The following is a 22,306-nucleotide window of genomic DNA, read 5'->3' on the forward strand; positions in this document are numbered from 1 at the left end:
TGAGTCTTTGCAAATAATACTACTAGCAATAACAATAGCTAGATTAAGGGCTTATATGCTCCAGAACCTGTGCAGGGAGACATATGAATTATCTCCTTTAATCCTTAAAACATTTCCGTGAGGTTGACACCATCATATATTTCACAGATGACAAAACTGAGCCACAGAGAAGTGAAGTAACTTGTCGGAAGTCACACAGCAAATAAAACATCAGAAAAGGAGTTCAAATCCAAAGCAGTCTGACTCCTGAGTCTACGTTCTTAGATGTTCTTCACATTTTATGGTATGTTACAGGATAGGGGGAGTTTTCAAACTGAGTCATATTTGATCTAACTTCTCCCCTGAGCCTAAGAAGCTCCCTGATATAACAGTGCAGTCTGCACACTCAGCATTAAGAGAAAAGAGAATCAAGCCTTGGGCTGATGGGTTAACAGTCTCTAGATGATTACATTCTTGAGATTCATTCAACAGATACACCTAGTTTGGTACAAAGGCCTATTTTCTTTGCCTTTAGTAGCAGAGGGTAGGTGCTATTATTGGCTTGTTATAGTTTGACCTTGTTCCTTTCCCTTAAAAGAAATACACAGTGGGGGCCAACACAGAATGTTTTCATATGCTATTCACTGGGGCTCTCTGGAACACTGTGTCCCAGGACAAAATTTCCACGGCGTGCCACACACTTTTAACATCTGCTTTAGGCCTTTTGGAAAGACTAAAGGGGCTTACTTTCCTCTTTTGCTAGCTTTTATATTGTTATTATATTAAATATCATTTATCTGCAGAACCTGGAGAAGGCATCAACCACTCTTTAATTAAAAAACACGGAGCTCGGGCTTCCCTGGTGGCGCAGTGGTTGAGAATCTGCCTGCTAATGCAGGGGACACGGGTTCGAGCCCTGGTCTGGGAAGATCCCACATGCCACGGAGCGGCTGGGCCCGTGAGCCACAATTGCTGAGCCTGCGCGTCTGGAGCCTGTGCCCCGTGACGGGAGGGGCCGCGATAGAGAAAGGCCCGCGCACCGCGATGAAGAGCGGTCCCCGCACCGCGATGAAGAGTGGCCCCCGCTTGCCGCAACTGGAGAAAGCCCTCGCACGAACTGAAGACCCAACACAGCCAAAAATAAATAAATAAATAAATAAATAAATAAATAAATAAAAAAACACGGAGCTCGTGATTTTCCAGACACTCTCTTCTATCCTTCACTGCCTCCTCAGTTTCTCTGAAGCTCTCATATGAAAACCTGTTAGAGCATTAATTTCTTGATTAAAAGGAGCCATAAATCATAGGCCCTCTAAAAATCCATCAGGGAGAAGGTCAAAAGGCAATGTGATGGTTTAGGCCCTCTTAGCAACCAGGCTCAAATGCCTGTCCAAAGGACTAACTGGGGTCTATAACGTGAATATCGAATCATCTTCCACCCCACCCCTGCTCCCTGTAATAACTATTTGTGGACTCGCTATTCAGGGAACTTAAATGATCGATGTTGACAATTTTGATAAAAAAAAAAAAAACTGGTCTCATCCCACCCCTGCCCCTGACTACCTGGATAGCATCCTGCTCACAGCTGGGTGCACTGGTTCACGGCCTGCCCCTCACCCCAATCCCAGCTCCAGAGCTCAATGTACCAAGCACAGGTCACTCAGTAGACGCTGAGGATCAAAATCAATGGTGCCTCCCCCTGAGCTGGGATACAGAGCACCCTGCAATAGATGTCCCTACCCGCCCTCCATGCTCCATCGTTCATCAACCAGTTACGCTGCCGGAGACTTTAATCCTCCTCCCAGCCTCATCTGCACTCTGCCCACCTCCAAGCCAGCCCCAGAGCCGCGTACCACTCCCTGCTGTCACATCTTACATCTACCCATGCTGGCAGACTGACCTTCCCAGAGCCGCTCCTTCCGAGCAATATCTTTCACCCCCTAACTAGGCCCTGCGCAACTCAAGCCAGAACTCACCAGCCTTGACCACACAGATCAGGAGAGCACAGCAGACCTCGGCCCCTGGGCCATCTTCCTCCACCCCGTCATGTCCCGTGAGAAGACATTCTTGCCCCATTCCTCACCCACGCTTGGCCCCTTAGGTGCCAAGGTCTACCAGATCTTTCCGCGTCACTCATCATCCTAAATCCTAACCCAGTTTGCACCACTGCCTCAGAAGTTCAGGCCCTATCAGCTAGAAACCTCTGCCTTTGGCAAAATTGACATTCTCTGTTTCAAACGAGTTGCGAGTGATTTCAAAGACATATGTCATCTTCCACGCTGTTAGGGCATCAATGTGAATCGAGAATGGAGGGTCACAGCCGTGAGTGTGCGGTTTCTCCATCTCAGCCAAGCATGGCCTCACTCTCCAGTCGGGTTTCGTGCAGTGATTTAAACACACACGCCTGTGCACACACACGCGCCCTCACACAGAGGCACGCATGTGTTTTCCCTTTCTGGAAAATGGGCTTGGAAAAGAAAAGTTTTGGTGCTGGTAAAAGAAATAAAGTAAGAGCTAAGAGGGCAAAGAAAGTAAAGCTTAATCAGAAAACAGAACTTTTGGATAACTTCAGAATTACATGATGAATTTGGCAATAGCTGAAATGAACGAATTTAAATATTTATATTAATATGGAAATATTTCTGATGAAAAATAAGAGAATGTGTCACTCAAGGCAATGCCCCAACCAGGGCGAGAACCACACACTGTGCAGGAAGCTACATGCAAGCGTGAACAGCCCAGAGTCTTAGGGTCCTTCCTGGTGTAATGGGTCTATTATATAAGTGGTGACAAGGAGGAAATATAATTATTTTGAAGTTATTTTTGAGAAACCGTTTCCTGCCCATTGGCAAATGGCAAAGCCAAAAATAGGCTCTTTAATGAAGTTCTTACCTGGTCGTCATAGCGGTACGTGAGGAACTGCTCCCCTGTTGTATCTTCCAGAAAACTTCCCTGAGGGGAGAGTGCAAACTCAGGAAGGAAATAGGCCCCAGGAGACTTCTCTGCTGTGGTCTGAAAGGCAAGATCACTTGGTTACAAATAAGGCCCCAGTAAGGACTCCCAACAGGCAGTCTCTGAAAAGGGTGAGTCCAAGAGAATCCACCCACCAAAAGGCTGTACCAAGAAAAGGGAAGTGCCTATTTACAATAGCCTAGACGTGGAAACAACCTAAATGTCCCTCGACAGATGAATGGATAAAGAAGATGTGGTACATATACACAATGGAATATTACTCAGCCATAAAAAAGAATGAAATAATGCCATTTGCATTATTTCAAATGGCATTAGACCTAGAGATTATCATACTAAGTGAAGTAAGTCAAACAGAGAAAGACAAATACCATATGATATCACTTATGTGTGGAATCTAAAATACAACACAAATGAACCTATCTGTGAAACAGAAACAGACTCAAAAGACATACAGAACAGACTTGTGGTTGCCAAGGGGGAGGAAGGTGGGGGAAGGATGGATTGGGAGTTTGGGATTAGCAGATGCAAACTAGTATATATAGGATGGATAAACAACAAGGTCCTACTGTATAGCGCAGAGAACTGTATTCAATATCCTGTGATACACCATAATGGAAAAGAATATAAAAAAGAATGCATATATATGTGTATATATACACATATCTGTATATATGTATATACAGATATGTGTATATATACACATATATATCTGTATATATATATATATGTATAACTGAGTCACTTTGCTGCACAGCAGAAATTAACACAACATTGTAAATCAACTATACTTCAATAAAAATTTTTTTAAAAAAGGGAAGTGCCCTCTCTTGGCAAAGGCCATGTGAGACACACCAGGTATCTGTGTTGAGGGGCTGTTAGACCAGGATAGCACCCTGGGCCACCTCAAATCAGCTCACACAGTATTTACTCCGTGACACCTGTTCCTTCCTCCGGCCCACAACCTTCCAGCAATGCAGCCACGGTGAGGTTAACTTGCTTAAGTTCTGTTGTTACAAATCCATTGTTTCTAGGATGTGCTTTCTTTCTCTTTCCTTTTCTTTCTTTCTTTCTGTTTTTGATTGTTTGGTGAAAGAGTGAGAAACAAACTTATATTTTCCATACTATAACAGAAGTGCATGTTCCTTCCAGAAACTTTAGAAAATTTAGATGAGTGCAAAAGAAAATTAAAACCGCCCATAAATACTCCAACCTATAATAACCACTTTTAATTGTTTTGATGTATTTCCTTTGAGACTTTTTTCTCATAATGCTTTGTATGTTTATATTAAAAAATCCAAGATTCAATAAACATGGATTTTGCAGAAAGACTCCATTGGATTCAAGGAAAGCTCATGCCCTGGCATCTGAATCCATAGACGTAAGCCCCATTTGTTGGGGTCAAGGGGAGACAGGAAGGACATCATCTGTTGGAGAATATGGCTTGGACACAATGGCCCAATGGACTTGCTACCAACACTTGCCACGCCCCCATCCAAGGGATGTTGGAGCATGTAGAGGGCTTATTCGGATCACTGCCTTGATTGGTTCAAGGAGGAACGAGATAAAGGAGATGGAACCCCCAGTGCTTAGCCCCACATGATCAAAAACACGGGTCCATGACTCTGCCCCCAACAGGGAACCTCACTCCCCCTGCTCCAGAAGGAGTGAGCAAGAAACAGAGTGAGAGGCCACGGGTGTAACTCCGAGGAAATCATTTTCTGCAAATAGGAGGAGTGGGGAATAAAATTACCCCTCTAACACCTCTGCTCCACCGGGGGTCACAATTCCAAACTGCAGCAGGAACTGCGGTTAAAGCAAAAACAGCCATTTGAATGTTACACGTTAAAAAAAAGAAATCAAGATGTGATAGCTTTGTTAAGGCACTTCGAACAGGTAAGTCTGTGTTTTGGTTAGCCCTACCCTGGTTCAAAGAATTTCAAGATTTTCTCATTAAATTTCATTCACATGAGGGGCTCAGCACCAAGCGAGAGACAGGAATCTTCCCAGAGCCCTGCAGCCCCAGATCTCCTTTGCCCTCCTTCTGAATGGCTTGCTTGAGGCCCAGTGACTCCTACCTGAGTGCGGGAAATTGGAAAAACGCCTGTGGATGTTCTATCTTGCTACACTGTGAAGCCACCCTTCACACGGGTCTGTCACCCCAGTGTTCAGACCACCACCGGGTGTTCTGTGGAGGTTTTCTCTGTTATGTCACCTTCCTGTGGGGAGGCTCTGCTCTAAAAGTTAGCATGGTCACCCTGAGGTCCACAGCAAAGCCACGGTGTCAAGAGCCTGGAAAGGAGGTCTGATCAGGCCCAGGCAAGGGCACAGAATACTTCTGTCAGACCTGGCTGGCCAGCTCTCTGATAAGTGCTGGAGATTGTTCCTAAGTGACCTTGGGAGGAAAAGGAAGGGGAGCTAATGCCATAGCCTCCACAGAGACAACCGGACTCTCACACGCTTTAGCAGTGTTCTATGGGGCTCTGCATGAAATATCAGAAAAAGCAAAAAGTCTTCCTGGTAGTAAAGCTTTCCAGCCCTCCGTATTCATTAGTGTGGGAAAAAAACAGCAGACACTTATGACTTGATTATAACTATAGCTGATTACCTTCCACTTTGTGAGCCACTGTTCCAAACTTTACATTGTATTTATCAGGGTTTAAAAAGGTGAGGCGGGAATAAAAACTTCCACGTGAAAATAAGAGGTGAATTTGATGGTAAAATGTTTGTCTCTGTATGTTTCCTAGGAAGTTTGAGTATGTGTAAAAGTATCGCTCTTCTCACCAAGGATAAAAACACATCTAGGTAAACCTCAGGGCCAAATTTTATATAACTGCTGGTAAAGAATGGATTCTATCTTAACGTAATTCATGGACACTGATTACCAAAATGCTTAGCGAAGAATCGATAAAAGTTAGTTGTTGTTGTTGTTTGCCTCTATTGGCTTCAGAGATGGTAGAATCATAGTTTTAAAGGCCTGAAGAAGCCTTAGAAGTCATCCAGGTCAAACTCCTTTTTTTTAGAAATGAGTAAACTAAGGCTCTGAAAGTGAAGAGACCTGCCAAACACCATAGAGCAGGAGCCAGGGCTGGAACATGTTAGTGGCCATGTGCAAAGACACAGATCGTTTTACCAAAGAGTGGGGGCTGGGAGCAGCCTAGGATCAACACCTGAAATCAGCTCCCTGAATACACAGGGCCTCCCAGTATGATGCTTATCTTTAGTTGACCATACATTCAACACATATTTATTGAGCACCTACTACATGCCTGAAACTGTTCTAAGTGCTATGAATACAATGACGTACAAGAAAGATAAGGTCCCTCTTTTCATGAAGGTTATACTCTAGTGGGAAGAGATACATAATAAAATAAGCAAACAAATTCATAAACAAGAAAATTAAAGCTCTAAGTGCTATAAAGGAAATAAACAGGGGGATATGAGAATAAGGTTGGGAGAGGGTTGTTTAACTTTAGATAAGAAGATCAGGAAGGCATCCTTGAGAAGACAAGATTTAAGCTAATACCTAACAGGTAATAAGGAACCAGTCACTCAAAGAGCCAAGGATGAGCATTCATGATGAAAAGAAAAGCAAGTACAAAAGCCCTAAGGTGGGAAGCCCGTCAGTGGGACTGCAGATCAGAAAGGAAGTCAGTGCGGCTGGATCCAGTGTGAACAAGGAAGAGAGTGCATGAAATGGAAATAAGAGAGAAAGGAGGAGTTGGGACATTCAAAGCCTTACAGGTCATGGCAAGGAGTTGAAGAACTATAGATGTCAGTTAACACTGACTGCTTTGGGGAGGATAGGTTAGGAGGATGCAAGATGGAATCATATAGATCAATTAGAAGGCCGTTGCACTAATCCAGTTGAGAAGGGATGATTCCTTTGACTGGGAGGATGGCTGTGGTGAAGGAGAGAGGTAGATAGACTAGAAGTTACTGACAGGTGAGAAAAAGCAAGGAATCAAGGATGACTTCCGGGTTTGGGCTTGAGCAACAGGCTACAGAAGATTCAGTATGAGGGACTTTGCTGGTGGTCCAGTGGGTAAGACTCTGCGCTCCCAATGCAGGGGGCCCAGGTCCGATCCCTGGTCGGGGAACTAGATCCCACTTGCATGCTGCAACTAAGAGTCCGCATGCCACAACTAAAAGTCCGCATGCCGCAACTAAAGATCCCGCATGCTGCAACAAAGATCCCGCGTGCAGCAACTAAGACCCAGCGCAGCTTAAATAAATAAATAAATAAGAGATTTAAATAGTAAGAAGAAAAGTTCTTTAAGGAAAAAAAAAAGATTCAATGGGTGGGTTGCCCTGAGGCAGGAAGGGATCTGCTGGGGAGGGGCAGAGAGTTTGGGTCTGTTTGGGTCACATTAAGTCTGAGATGTGTATGAGACATCCATCCATGTGGAAAGCTTGAGCTGGCTGTTCAATATGCAAGTCTGGAGCTCATAACGGAGGTCTAAGGCTAAAGACAGAAATTTGGAAGACATCGTTTTCATTTCCTACACATATATATTTACAGCATCATACTGGAAAGGACCCTCCCTAGAGAATGAGTTTGGCGGACAAGACGGCTTTGTCTGGAGCCCTCAATAATTTTAATAACTGAGGACTTCCCTGGTGGCACAGTGGTTAAGAATCCACCTGCCAGTGCAGGGGACACGGGTTTGATCCCTGGTCGGGGAAGATCCCACATGCCGCGGAGCACCTAAGCCCGTGCACCACAACTACTGAGGCTGCGTGCCACAACTACTGAAGCCCGCGTGCCTAGAGCCCGTGCTCCACAACAAGAGAAGCCACCACAATGAGAAGCCTGCGCACCGCAACAAAGAGTAGCCCCCCTCGCCGCAACTAGAGAAAGCCTGTGCACAGCAACAAAGACCCAACACAGCCAAAATAAATAAATAAAATTAAAAATTAAAAAAATAAATAAGTCTAATATCTGAAAGTGAGTAGAAGAGGAGGAGCAAGCAAGAGACTAAAAATGATAATCAATCAGAGTAGAATGAAGGAAAAAAAAGACAAATATTGGGTCATGGAAGGATTCAGCATCAGAGTGACCAACAGTCTTGAATGCTGCTAAGAGACTGAGATGAGGCCAGAGACGTGTCCATTGGATCTGGCAGCAAGGAGGTCACTGTTGACCTTGACAAGAGTAGTTACGGTGATGCGGCAGGGACAACCGTCATGGTTTTGAGAGGTGAATGGGAGAAGAGGAAGTAGAGACCGTGATGAGAGACTCAGAAAGGGGCCATAGCTGGAGGGAAACGTGGAATCGCAGGTAGAATTTTTAAAGATAGGAGACACTGGAGCACGTTTGTTTGCTTACAGGAATCATCCAGTAGCAAGAGAGAGAATGGAGAAGACAGAAGAGGTAACTACGGGTGCAAAACCCCTGAGAAGGAAGAGGAATGGGATCCAAATTGATTGCGGAGGCTCTGGCTTTTGTCCAGATGAGGGCCCTTGGCCCACATAAGCCTTCATCAGGCCATGCTCCCTAGCAGACTTGGAGCCTCCATCTCCCCTGCGCCTACTCCTTGGATACCCTTCTACGAGGTCCCAGGGACTCCCGGTCCCAAGATCATCCATTTGTCTCTATCACCCTCTCCGACCACCCCCCACCCACCCCGGCCCCATTCAGCTTTCTCACCTCTGAGCTGGCTCTCTTTCCTGGGCTCTGCTGCAGCTGCAACTGCCCTACTGCTGAAAGAAAGTGCAGCCACATTTCGTCCCAAATTGCTGCCTCCTGTGGCGAGGGGAGACAGTCCTAAGCCTCTGTAATCAGAGTTATTTGTCTGTTGCGCTTCTTTTATTTTATTTTTTTAAATTCTCTTCGAACTACCAGAATTTTTTTTCTTTTTTGGCTGTGTTGCTGCACTCGGGCTTTCACTAGTTGTGGCAAGCGCGGGCTACTCTTCGTTGCGGTGCGCGGGCTCCTCATTGTGGGGCTTCTCTGGTTGCGGAGCATGGGCTCTAAGCACGCGGGCTTCAGTAGCTGTGGCACGTGGGCTCAGTAGTTGTGGTTCACGGGCTTAGTTGCTCCGTGGCATGTGGGATCTTCCCGGACCAGGGATCAAACCCTTGTCCCCTGCATGGGCAGGCAGATTCTTAACCACTGCGCCACCAGGGAAGTCCCCAGAGTATTTTGTCTGTTGTGCTTCTATACTTTCAACAGCAACTACAAACATTTCATAAGCTCCAATGAGCTTTTTTTTTTTCTCTGCTTAAATTCGACTGGGTAAAATGATGAACGTTTGCCCTACATTTTGTTCATTGTATTCCTATCCCAGGCTTCTGTCTCTCCCCCAAGGCATCTCAGTGCAGCATTTTGGAGGAAGTTCCACAGGGCTGAGGACTGTCTCCATCATGTCTGCGTTCCCCAGGGGAGATGCCTGGTGTAAGGTCATGAGAGTGAAAGACTGCTGGCCTGCACTACCTGAGCTATGCACTAGGGGGCCTTCTTCCTCACCAACTCCCATTCTCCTGTGGGAGTTAAACGCTGCTAATCCCTGGGCTAGCCCAGATTCTCTCCAGGCTCACATCACACTCCGTGTTACTGATAAACTGATTTTACATTCACCTCTTTTTATCAAAATCCTTACTTCTGAGTCAATTTTTCAATCATTTGGGAGTCGAGGCTACAGCCTGGTACCATCCAAGTCCTTTCCCTCTATAGTGGCGAGGGTGCACCACCATGCCTGTTTGAAGAGCCGTCCTGCAGCATCCCATGATCATGAAAGCTCAGTGCTGGGAGGGAACGTCTCAGTCATTTAATCCAGACTGTCCACCTCAGCAATCCTGCCAGATGCCCTGCAGCCTCTGCTTGAATACCTTTAGTGACGGGGAGCTCACTCTCTTACAAGGCAAAAGGGGTCTGTCAGAATCTAGGAAGTTCAGAGATACCAACCTAGTCTGAAGTGGCCCATTGCTCCCCAAGGGTGGAATGAGGTACCTTTCCTCGGTCATCCTCCCCCACATCCTTCCCCTGCCTTTCCCTCTCCCTAGAGGGAATTGAATTCTAGAATCTGAACAGAGTGGGATTTGGGAAGGGACAAATATTTGAGTCACAGAGCTATATAACTGGAAGAAGTTTTAGAGACAGTCTAATCCCAACCCCTACCTTGGAGCAGGAATTTCTCCTGCAGCATCTTCCACAGTCATGCACATAGACTCAATAGAGGCCCTTTGAAGAGAAAGCTGGGAAGGAAGGAAATTCAAGTTTATTGAGCATCTACTATGAGCTAGGATTTGTGAACACTGCCTCTATCTGTCCTCATCGCTACGCTGTGAGCTATGTGTCACCAGCCTCTTTTCACACAGGAAGAAACCAAGACACAGGACATCAGGACATTTAACTAGGGACACACAAAGTCCCAGCTGCTGAGCAAACGTTCACCCCCATCCCAGTCCCCCAGCTCCCTCAGTGGAAAACAGTCTTGGAAAAACTGGACCTTCCTTGAAGGAGAAATGGCTAAGTTGACTCATAGCTTCAGAAAGCAAGCACCCCGGGCAGCAAAGAACACGCGCTGACATTCTCACCACCTGGGGGTTGACTTCCTAAATGTCAGGGAGACTCGGTGTCAGGCGGTTCCTCACAGGACAGGGTGACCAAAGACTTCAGGCCCCTTCAGCAGCAAGAGTTGACGGCAGGGTTGGGGGAGGGAGGTCGGACCAGGAAGTGTGCAATCTTCCCAGGGCGCAGATCCAGGGCTGAGGAGAGCAACTGCCAAAATGCATCATCCCACCAGCCACTGTCCACAGCTGCCGAATCGCTGTCCACAGCTGCCGAGTCACCGGGGACAGGGTCAGAAGGAATCCAGACGGCCCCTCCAGGGACCTGAGGATGCAGCTGATCTACCTCCCCCTCCAGCTGAAGGCTTTGACTTTGGCAGGAGGAAGTAAGTATGGGATGGGGGTTCAAGGACAGGATTTCAGCATCCTAGCCCCCATCTACACCCTGGAAAGGATAGAGAATGTCTATCAAGACTTGGCTGATGGCATGGAAGGAGAAACAAGTGGAGGAGAAGTGGGTGTTCCTATATAGAGAACAGAACCCAATACTCCTCGAAGGTTGAGCAGTCACCATTAAAAAGAATACAATGGGATTCTCATTGAATTTCAACAAGCCACTTTAAACCCTTCTCCCAGCCTTGTCTGAGCGCTACAGGTGGACGTTCGTCTCTCTCCAGAGCGTGAACACAGCCAAACACCACACCACTGACCTCTACAGAACTGTGGTCAGTAAAGATCACTAAGTTCTCTTTCCTACCTGCCACTGTTAAGCCATATCTGTATTCGGGACCGAGAGCCGGACTGTACCATCCCCGGTCATTCACGCCCTCTTTAGATCTGGCCCATCCTTTCAGCCTGTCAAGGCTCTTTTTGGATCCTGACTCCATCTACCAATTTTTGCATCGCTCTCTCCCCGCTTCCCATCAGCCCAAATTTGAGCAGCTCTCTCTCCATCTGTCTCCTTGTTACTGCCGCAAACACTGAGCTGGAACAAGGCTGAGAACTGGGCACTTTACCAGGCCAAGAGAAGCCTGTCTCCAGGCTGACAGTGACTTTACTCACTTAGGGTCTTCTCATTTCATATATCCCCAACTTGGCCACTGGGGATTCAAGAAACACCTTGTCCGATTCTGCCGTGACACAGACAACACATGGAAGTAAGACGCTAGATGGAAGAACTGACATTCCAACGGATCTTCCTAGGTCGGGACAAAAGCTAAAGGCTAAGAAGGGACAACACTGAGCCACTATTGCAGAACAATTCCCCATGACAACAGGGCTTCAGAGGACGGTTACGGTCACTGTCAGGAATACGAATGCATAAGAAGTCAATCTCAATTAATGGCAACCAAGATCTGCAGCAGAGAGCTTAGCACCAGGATGGGAGGCGTGGACCACTCCTACCGGTGGAAGGTCCTTTGAAATGATAGTATTTGGTGAGTCTGAAAGTGTGTGTTCTAGGTGGAACAGGAGAATCCCCAGGCTCTGGGGACAGTCTGCCAGGAATACATTCTCTGGAGGGTCTCTGGGGGTTGTTGCTCCCAGCCTGAATTACACATGAGACTTTACAATTTGTACCCTCCAAAGTCCATGAGGGAATAATCAAGTTAATCAATATTATTTAAATTCAGCATACCAAACGCATTTTTGTTCCAAGAAGCAGGATGTGCATTTTGTTTCCTGAATCTGAAACAAAGACTCAAAAAGAGACCTTCAGGATCATTTTGGTTTTTCAAGTAGGATGTTGTCATTCCAAGATGTTTCAAAGTCCTGGGGGTCCCCAAACTTCCTGATTAAATATAAAATGTATTTACTTTGCCAAGGCTGAAAGGGTGGGCTGAAAGAAAATGAGTTTTCACATTTATTTTTCTGAGTCTTTAAAAAAAGTTAATGCTAGGAATTTAAGATTCATCCTTTCTATTTACCATCAACTAATGAATACGTTCTCTTGATCTTGTTGGGCTGAAAGGCCTAACGTTTGAATGAACATCTGAGTGTGAGTACATCTCAGCCAAAATACCATGTCGTTTCTAACTTCAGCTTCACTCTGAGTCACATTTTCAGAACAACTATGAGCAGCAGACCCTTCTGCATCCCTCTTAGTGCTGGAAGGCGGGTGATGCCTTGTGGGTGTGCATATTCAGAACAAGCTGTTCCATGGAGAAGGTCTTTCCTTGAATTTAAATTTATCATATTAAGGCTCTCTTTAGCAAACTGGAATGTGGATCTTATAAATGTCATTCATAGCACTAGTCTTCCATCTGCCACTAAACACAAATTCTCTCTCTTTCTCTCTCCTTCCCTCCCCTTCCCCTACAAACACACACACACATACACACATCTTTAATCAGCCCTGGCAAGCAGGGCCAAAAGTAATCAGTGAAAAGATCTTGCTGGAACAGATTTCACCTTTCAGTTCCCTGAAAGGAGAAAACCTGAAAATGAAATCACAATACTTCTTTATGTATCTGAACCGTCTTTAGCCCTCAGCACCAGGCTTTGTGCATAGGAGACATTCAATACTTAATTTTCTTTCCTAGAAAAACTGACATAGGTTGCCCTTTCCACCCCCACAGAGCCCTGCATGACTGATGCCTGATTTTCTCTCTGCCACAGAAAGACCAGAATGCTCTGGCTGAAGCACATGCTGGCATTTCACAAGGGGTTATTTAAAAACTTGACCATTACTCTGAATGGGGAGAGGAAAGAAAGCCTGCCCCTGCCAATATACACAATATAGATCCTCTTTCCCTGGAGCCCACCCCTCCCACAAAACTTTATTGAAGAGTCCATTTTTCAAGGACTTGAAGGAAGCTGACCCCTTGGAAAGAGACTCAATGAGCAAAATGTCATGTGGAAATAACTCTAAAACACTTCAGGGGGAAACATTGAAAACTGTATTCCATGAACAGGGCTCCACTGGTAAAGAAAAAAGTTAGATGGGTGGTCATCACAAATCTTAATTAATTGTAAACTCCTTACCCACTCTTCCCTTCTCCCAATCCCTCCCCTCCTCCTGGTCCAGTCACACCGGTAAGGGGTCATGCCCTTCCCCCCAAAAGCCAGTCGGCAGAGAAGGGAATGATCATTTATTTGAGGAACGTGAGCAACTGTTGTTGCTGAGAAGTGCCGTGGAGAAGTGAGGTGTTTCCTGGGGGAATCTCTGTAATTCCCTCCCAGGCATCACTTCCACTCCAACAGGGATTCAGGGTCGAGGGAGAGACAGTCTCGTGGGGCCCAGTCTGGGCAGTGGAATCTGCGCTTTGATCCCAAAGCGAAATACGTATTTTCCGACAGCCTCTTCACCACGGACACCCATGATTACCTCTCTGGCAGAGACAAGACATCTTTGCTTTTAAAATAGAGTACAGGGACTTCCCTGGTGGTGCAGTGGTTAAGAATCTTCCTGCCAATGCAGGGGATACGGGTTCGAGCCCTGGTCTGGGAAGATCCCACATACCACGGAGCAACTAGGCCTGTGCGCCACAACTACTGAGCCTGCGCTCTAGAGCCCGTGAGCCACAACTACTGAGCCCACGTGCTACAACTACTGAAGCCTACGCACCCTAGACCCCGTGCTCCGCAACAAGAGAAGCCACCACAACGAGAAGCCCACGCACCGCAATGAAGAGTAGCCCCCGCTCGCCGCAACTAGAGAAAGCCCGCGTGCAGCAATGAAGACCCACTGCAGCCAAAAACAAATAAATAAATAATTAAAAATCAATAGTGTACAAATCGGTATTGTACTTTACCCAGGTGGCGGAGGGAGGGACTCCCCAATGCATCAAATGTTCAGGTACTTCTTAAGAGTATGCCCAGGGTCTATTCAGTCACCCGGTCAACAAACTGTTTATTAAGCACCTACTAGGCACCAAGGCCGTTTTTGACATGGAGAATTCATCAGTCAACGAAACAGACAAAAATCACTTTTCTCAAGGAGCTTATACTCTAATTCGGGGAAACAGAAAATGAACATAATACATAAGTAAGTTATATAATGTGATATAGGAAAAAGAGGTTGGAAGTGCTGGGGGCTTGGGGTATAAACTGCACTTTTAAATAGAGCGGTCAGGGGAAGCCAACGTAGGTCAGGGTTCCTTAGGGAATCACGTTTTATTTTCTGGTTTTCTAAACAGACAAGTTGGAGCCCGCCCTTTTCCTTGGAGGCTTCAAAGTGTCGAGTCTCTCTAGGAACCTGGCTGGGACCTTCCAGGCTCTGGAGTCATCTGCTTCTACCTACAGCAGCGGCGTGACCCTCTGCTCCTTGGCCCCAAATGCCTGTCTGCTTCACCACCCTGCCCTGCAGCCAGCCCAGGCCCCAGCACTTCACCCGGGCCGTTCCAATGTCTCCTGCTCCCGCTGAGCCACAGCCCACCCCGCCCAGGCCCTAAGAGTACAAGCACGGGCATAAGTATGCAGAAAACACCATTACTGGACAACAGATTGATTACATGGGCATGGTGTCTGTCGCCAACGTCAGAGTCCATGACTAAGCATGAGGCAAATCTGTGTATATCCCAATACACGAGCTTATACAAACTCAGTAGTGAAAGAAAAAGAAAGAAAGGAAGGGAGGGAGGGGGAGGGAGGGAGGGAGGCAGGAAGGAAGGAAGGAAGAGGGGGGAGGGAGGGCAGAGGAAGGAAGGAAGGAAGGACGGAAGAAAAGGAGGGAGGGAGGGCAGAAGGAAGGAAGGGAGAAAGGAAGGAAGGGGGAGAGGGAGAGAGGGAAGGAGTGGGGGAAGGGAGGGCAGAAGGAAGGAAGGAAGGAAGAAGGAAAGAAATAAAGGAGGAAAGAGAGAAAAGAAAAGAAGCATTACCAGCTCTTCCCGATTTGCCAAGGAGACACCACCCAGCCTGACACAGTCCAGAACCATGTCGGGGACATAGTCATGTTTATTCAAAGTCTTTCTCACCCTCATGGCTTGCTTGCTTTCAGGAAACAGCTTGTCTGTGTGGCTGAAATCCTACAGGCTTTCAAAATGTAGGCTTCCAAGAGAAGAGAAAGACAGAAATGTGCTGTTTGCACATATTCCGAAAAACATTTATATTCAGCCTAAGCCGGTTTGTTTTTCTAAGCTTAGCAGGGCAGGAAGTCTTCAGTGCTAACGCATCAGCAGAGCTGCCAAGTTTGCTGTTTGGATGCTCCTGCCTTTCAGAATTCTTAAACAAGCAAGGCGATAGGAAGATAGTGATTTACAGTCAGGATGTCTTTGCTCCATGTGTATAAAATGGCATCACTCTAATTTCCATAAACTACCAAAAAATTCTGGAGGTTTAGCACAAAATGTTAAGGATTTCTTGAAAACAAAAGGTGATGCTTTTATAAAATTAAGATGCTAACATTAACCCCTACAATTCAATGGTACCAAAGCCATACTGGAGGCATAAATCAGAAGAAATTGTTACAAACAGACTGTCTTCTGTTTAAAAACAAAAAAAAAGGAGAAATGCAAACTACAGTGTTTGATCCAAGCAAAGTGTTGGGTGTAATACAGGTTTAGGGATTTAAGTTGGTATATTTTTAAGGTATAATTTTAATTTCTTACTGATATATGGAATGACACGTAATTTTTTTGCATGCTTTAAACACAATCACATCATCCCATATTTGTTTGACATGAAAATGTCACTTAGTTTTAAATCCTGAATAAACATAGGATTAGTTTTACAAACGGTACCGGATACGTGGAAAGTCACATTCATAAGCCAGACAAACTTGGAGACACTGGACACCTGTTATAACTGGTGATGGATGCTCAAGTTTAGAAAGGGGGCCAGATTTGTGGTGGGGAGCCCGGGGGTCCAGCCCACCTCCACAAGAAACTCCGTGGCTCCCAGTCTCCAGGTCTTACCACATCATTAAACGGGGGAGACCGGGCTAAATGAGCTCCAGAACACCCCAGGGCAGGAGGAAAACTGGGCTAGAAGATGAAGGGGCAGGGCTTTTGTTTCTTTACTGTATTTTTTATTTTACTAAATTAATAGTGTTGGTATGAATTTAGAAAAAGTCTCCTGAGCAGAAAAACACCCAGTAGTCAAAAAGTAAAACTCTGGTAGCCTTTGTAATGAGGGTCATCGTATTTTCTTAAACCAAAAGCAGTCCCAGGAGAGACATGCAGAGTGATCCCCTCGCTAACTAAAAGGGCCCTCAGAGACAGCTGCCCATGAAGGCCAGGGTTAAAAAAGAAACAAAAAAAAACACAGGATAACTTCAGGATAAAAGAGTCAATGTGGAAAACTTTAACCATTGCCTTCCCCCCAACAGCCAGCATGGAGAGGGAAAGGGAGGCTCTGAGAGAGGTAGCAAGTGTATTTCGAGAAGGTGTATTCGTGCTCACAAAGACTCACTTGTTAAAATGGAGCTAAAAACTTTATACCTCCCAAAATTGCTGTGACCATTTAATAAAATAATGCATATGGTTGTGTAATTGTAATTACTTAATTTGTAAGAAGCTATACACATGTATGCTACTATGACTGTTGTTATCACAAAGTTCCAAAAACAGTGGATATATATACATGTATGGCTGGTTCATTTTGCTATACAGCAGAAACTAACACAACATTGTAAATCAACTATACTCCAATTTAAAAAAAATAATTAAAAAAAAAAGAAGTATGGGGGACTTCCCCGGCGGTCCAGTGGCTAAGCCTCCGCGTTTCCATTGCAGGCGGCACGGGTTCAGTCCCTGGTCAGAAACTAAAATCCTGCGTGCTGCACAGCCAAAAAAAAAAAAAAAAAAAAAAACCAAAGGAAATTCTGAAAGACAAGTATTAAATGGTGACATATTACAAAAAAAAAAAGTATGAAATCCATTGATGAATATCCAAATTTCTTAGCTTAACTTTCAATCTTAATCTAATTTGCACAATATCTGTTACAATCCCACTGTATTTCAAATGTACTTCTTAAACTTTTTCTAATAAAAGTGAATTTTCTTTGACCAAAAAACCCCAAAAAAACAGAAAAACAAAGTTCCAAAAGCAAGTTTTTAATATTAGTAGTAATACAAGCATGTACTGAGTATCTCCTCTCTGTGGGTGCTGTGCCGGTCACCAGAGACTGAACGAGAGACAGTCCGTGCTCTCAGGGAGCTCACTGTCTAGGGTTGGGTGTGGAGTGAGAAAGAAATCAGTAAACAGGCCCTTCAAAGCCATGTGATGAGGGCCACTGAGGAGAGGGAAGGACAGGATGCTTGCTACAGGAGCATGTGAGAGGGACACACTCGAGGCGGGGAGGGTGGAGTCAGGGTCACAGAAGGCATCACAGAGACAACAGCCAAGCTGTGATAGAAAGAACACGTAGGCACTCCTCAGGAAAACAGAGAGAAGGATGGAGGAACAGAACCTTCTAGAACAACATGGGTGTAATGAACAACAAAGGCAAGCTGGATGAACAGCCTGCGTATCTGGAGCGTGGCATGGGAGGGAAGAGGAGAGAAGTCGGAGAAGCAGACATAGGCTGGATCTCAAAGGGGGTCTGGTGGGGCAGATCACAAAGCCAGTGTTTATCCCTAGGAAGCACCAGAGGGATATTAAGTAAAGAAGTGAAACTATTATTATGGAGAACGAACTGGAGGGGGAGTGAGACAGAAGTCGGGGAGGCTAGTTAGGCCCCTCTATTATTCCAGGAGAGAGATGACAGTGGCAATGAGGATAGAGAGAGGAAAATGAGCCATAACAAAATAACGTATCTCAGAACTCAAGCTAAGAAAACAATTATGCCAGCATATTTGAAATACTGGGAGAAATTTTAAAGTTTTAGAAAAAATTCTAAATAATCAAAATTGACTCTAAAAAACAAAAACAGAAAAATCTCAATGGTCCTTCAACTATTACAGAAATAGAATCAGTATTTAATATTCTTCTCATGAAGAAAACGACAGGTTCAGATGGTTTTAAGGTGAGCTCTACAAAACGTTCAAAGTGTAAATAATTCCAATCTTTAAATAAACTCTTCCAAAGAACAGAAAAAAAGGAACACCCCATAATTCATTTTTACGAGACTATGACCTTGATAACAAAACCAGACAAGAGCAATACGAGAAAGAAATTACATATCAACCTCACTCTTGAAATGAAGGCAAAATTCCTAAATAAGATATAAGCAAAATAAATCTAACATAGTATAAAAAGAAACCATCAACAGTAAAATGGATCAATAAATTGTAGTCTGTTTATACCCTAGAACACAACAGAGGAGTGAAAATGAATGATCTCAGCTTCACACATCGACAGAGATGACATTTTAAACCATAACACTGAGCAGAATAGACACAGTATGATTTCATTCATATAAAATTCAGAAAAGGTTAACACCACATAATATGTTATTTGGGGATACATACTCAAATGACTAAAACAAAATCCACCTTTTGCGGGCTTCCCTGGTGGCGCAGTGGTTAAGAATCCGCCTGCCATTGCAGGAGACACCGGTTCGAGCCCTGGTCTGGGAAGATCCCACATGCTATGGAGCAACTAAGCCCGTGTGCGACAACTACTGAGCCTATGCTCTAGAGCCCGTGAGCCACAACTACTGAGCCTGCGTGCCACAACTACTGAAGCCTGTGCGCCTAGAGCCCGTGCTCCACAACAAGAGAAGCCACCGGTGAGAAGTCCGCGCACCACAACGAAGAGTAGCCCCCGCTCACTGCAACTAGAGAAAGCCACGCACAGCAACAAAGACCCAATGCAGCCAAAAATAAATAAATAAAATAAATAAATTTAAGGAAAAAAGATTTTTAAAAAATTCATCTTTTGCTGTGGTGGTGTCTGAGCAGAGAGGAGGATGCAGTAAGGAAGGGACACACAAGAGGCTGCAGTGGTATTGATAACATCCTGTTTCATAAGCTCCATGCCTGGGCCACCTCATGTGTGGCTGTGCAGGTTGGGCACCACACCCTGCATGTGGCCATCTTCCTATAAGCATCGTGTTACATAAAGTACTTTGTGTGTGTGTGCAAAATAATCATCATAATAAAATAATGTTATAAAACTTAAAATACATATGTATGCAACATAATTAGAATCAAATGATTTATATAATAGTAATATAATAAAGTAAGTTTTAAGTCAGACCTGTAAGCATGTTTATTTTTAACACTAGATAAATATAGCCTTTTATATCAATGGGAAAGTGGTAGATTAGCCAATAAATTCTTTGGGACAACAGGTAAATTAGGAGGAAAAGGAAAAAGGAAAAAAACTCAGTTTCCCTCCTCAATCAATGCATCAAAATCAATTCCATATGGATAAAAAAAGTAAATGTTAAAATATATATGCATGTGTGTGTGTATATATATATATACACACACACATATTCATGTGTATGTGTGTCTGAATGTGTGTGTATACATACATTCTAGAATATATATATTCTAGAAAGTGGTGGAATTTTGTAGAATCAAGAATTGTGAAAGAAAAGTCTGATATCATTCTGGTTGTTTTCCCATTGTAAGTTACTTTACCTTTCATCTGGAATTTTTGAACAAATTTATAACAGCCAACAAAGTATTTGTGGTGACAGACAACAGCTAGACTTAATCACAGTGATCACTTTGAAACATACAGAAATATTGAAATACTATGTTGCGCATCAGGAACTAACATAGTGCTATAGGTCAATTATACTTAAAAAACAAAGAAACAAACAAACTCATAAAAAAGAGATCAGATTTGTGGTCACCAGAGGCAGAGGGTGGGGAGTGGGGGAATTGGATGCAGACAGTCAAAACTTCCAGCTATAAGACAAATAAGTACTAGGGATGTAATGTACAACATGATAAATACAACTAACACTGCTGTACATTACATATGAAAGTTAAGAGAGTAAATCCTAAGAGTTCTCATCACAAGGAAAAAAAAATTTTTCTATTTCTTTAATGTTGTATCTATAGGAGATGATGGGTGTTCACTAAACCTATTGTGGTCATAATTTCATGATACATGTAAGTCAAATCATTATGCCATACACCTTAACCTTATACAGTGCTGTATGTCAATTATATCTCAATAAAACTGGAAGAAAACATAAAATTTAATAATCCAAAAAGAAAAAATAAAATAAAGTTATTTGTTTAAGAAGTCTAGGGAATTCCTAGTGGCCCAGTGATTAGGACTCTGCACTTTCATGGCTGAGGGCCCAGGTTCAGTCCCTGGTCGGGGAACTAAGATCCCGTAAGCCATGTATCAGGGCCCAAAAAAAAAAAAAAAAAAAAAAGTCTAACTTCTGGCTTCCTAAAAGTGTCTCTCCTGACTGTGTTCTTTTCATGTATGTGGGCCACACTTTCCTGTTTCTCTGTGTGTCAAATTTTTGTTGAAAACTGGACATTTTAAATAATATAATGTAGCAACTGTAAAAAATCTTTTAACCTTCACCCTTAGAAGTCAAAAATTTCACCAGAATATGTATATGTCTCTGTTTGTGTCTTTTTTCATTGGTCCTGACTGTAGCCCAGTGAGCCCTTTCAGACTCAAGTCTGTCTTCATTCAAGGAAACTTTCTACCAGTAGTTGCTTCACTGTTGTCCCTTCTCCATCCATTGCTTTTTTCTCCTTCTGCTGTTTCTATTGTTTGAATACCAGGTCTCCTAAATCTGTTCGCCAAGTCCCTTAGCTTTTCCCTCATGATTTACACTGTGTGGGTTTCCACTGTTGTAGATGGTATTTCCTCCACGTGGATGTCCTTCAGCTCATTCACTGAATTATTTACTTTGAAAATCTCATTTGTTTTTAGTTGAGGAAAGCCATTTGGGGCTGTAGTGGAATCTCCTTACATTCTCTTAGTTGGTGGTTTTTCCAGTTTCTTTCTGTCTCCTCCAGAGCAGTTCTATTTCTATACAAGAGAAACACTCTATATAAGAGTTCTGTGTAAGAGGTGTCTGATCTGAGTGGGCTGCTTGTTATTTCTCTTTCTGGCTGCTGAGCCCCCTTAGATGTGCTGCTTTTCTACTCTTTTGTGTATACACATTGGTGCTCAAATATGCTAGAACCAAGTGGCTACCATCCTGCCACGGCAGGGAGGAAGCACAATCAATGCCCCTGAGGGACCTTAGAGACCCAGCTGGCTAGATAGCAGTCTCCTATCAAGGCACCAAGAGAAAACCTCTCTTGGGGCTTCCCTGGCGGTCCAGTGGTTAAGACTTCACCTTCCAATGCAGGGGGTGCAGGTTCGATCCCTGGTCGGGGAGCCAAGATCCCACATGCCTCGTGGCCAAAAAAACCAAAACATAACACAAGCAATACTGTAACTAATTCAATAAAGACTTTAAAAATGGTCTACATCGAAAAAAATCTTAAAAATTCAATGAAGACTTTAAAAATGGTCTACATCGAAAAAATTCTTAAAAAAAAAAAAGAGAGAGAGAGAGAGAGAGAGAAAACCTCTCTCTTCCCAAGTCCTATTCTCTTCCCAGAGGGAGAAAAGTTCTGAGCCACCTTACAGCATTCATTAGGGGCTGGAAAAGCCTGAATCCTCTCTCCAGACCAGCCTGCTTGCCAGCCCCAGAACCTATCTATCCTTTGCCAAAGGGGCAGCTGGCTTTAGATGGCCGTAGGATTATGCGACCCTGAATTATTCTGATATAGCATTCTGATACACAGAATGAAATATATTTATATACATATCAGATCTTGATGTGGTGAAAATCTTTAGAAGTATAACATACTTCTAAAGGCAGAAACCATACAAATATTTATAGAGCTAATATTAAAATTGAAATTGAAAAGCGAGTAATCAAACAGGAAAATACTTTAAACATACGTAACAAAAGATTCTTAACTTCTACATATAAAAATAGCTCTTACAAATCAGTAAGGAGATGAGGAAGAGATTAATTTTAAAAATG

The 22,306-nt window shown here is 44.1% G+C and overlaps 1 protein-coding gene across 1 annotated transcript in view; it reads right to left on the bottom strand.

The window, feature by feature from the left end:
• Positions 1-22,306, bottom strand: part of ADAMTSL3 (ADAMTS like 3) — a 389,643-nt gene that overhangs the window by 326,671 nt on the left and 40,666 nt on the right. The window contains exon 3 of the mRNA XM_057543842.1: positions 2,872-2,991. Within this exon, the coding sequence (XP_057399825.1) occupies positions 2,872-2,991 (120 nt within the window). The remainder of the gene's footprint in view (positions 1-2,871; positions 2,992-22,306) is intronic.

This window comes from Balaenoptera acutorostrata, chromosome 3, assembly GCF_949987535.1.
Source record: "Balaenoptera acutorostrata chromosome 3, mBalAcu1.1, whole genome shotgun sequence".
NCBI lineage: Eukaryota > Metazoa > Chordata > Mammalia > Artiodactyla > Balaenopteridae > Balaenoptera > Balaenoptera acutorostrata.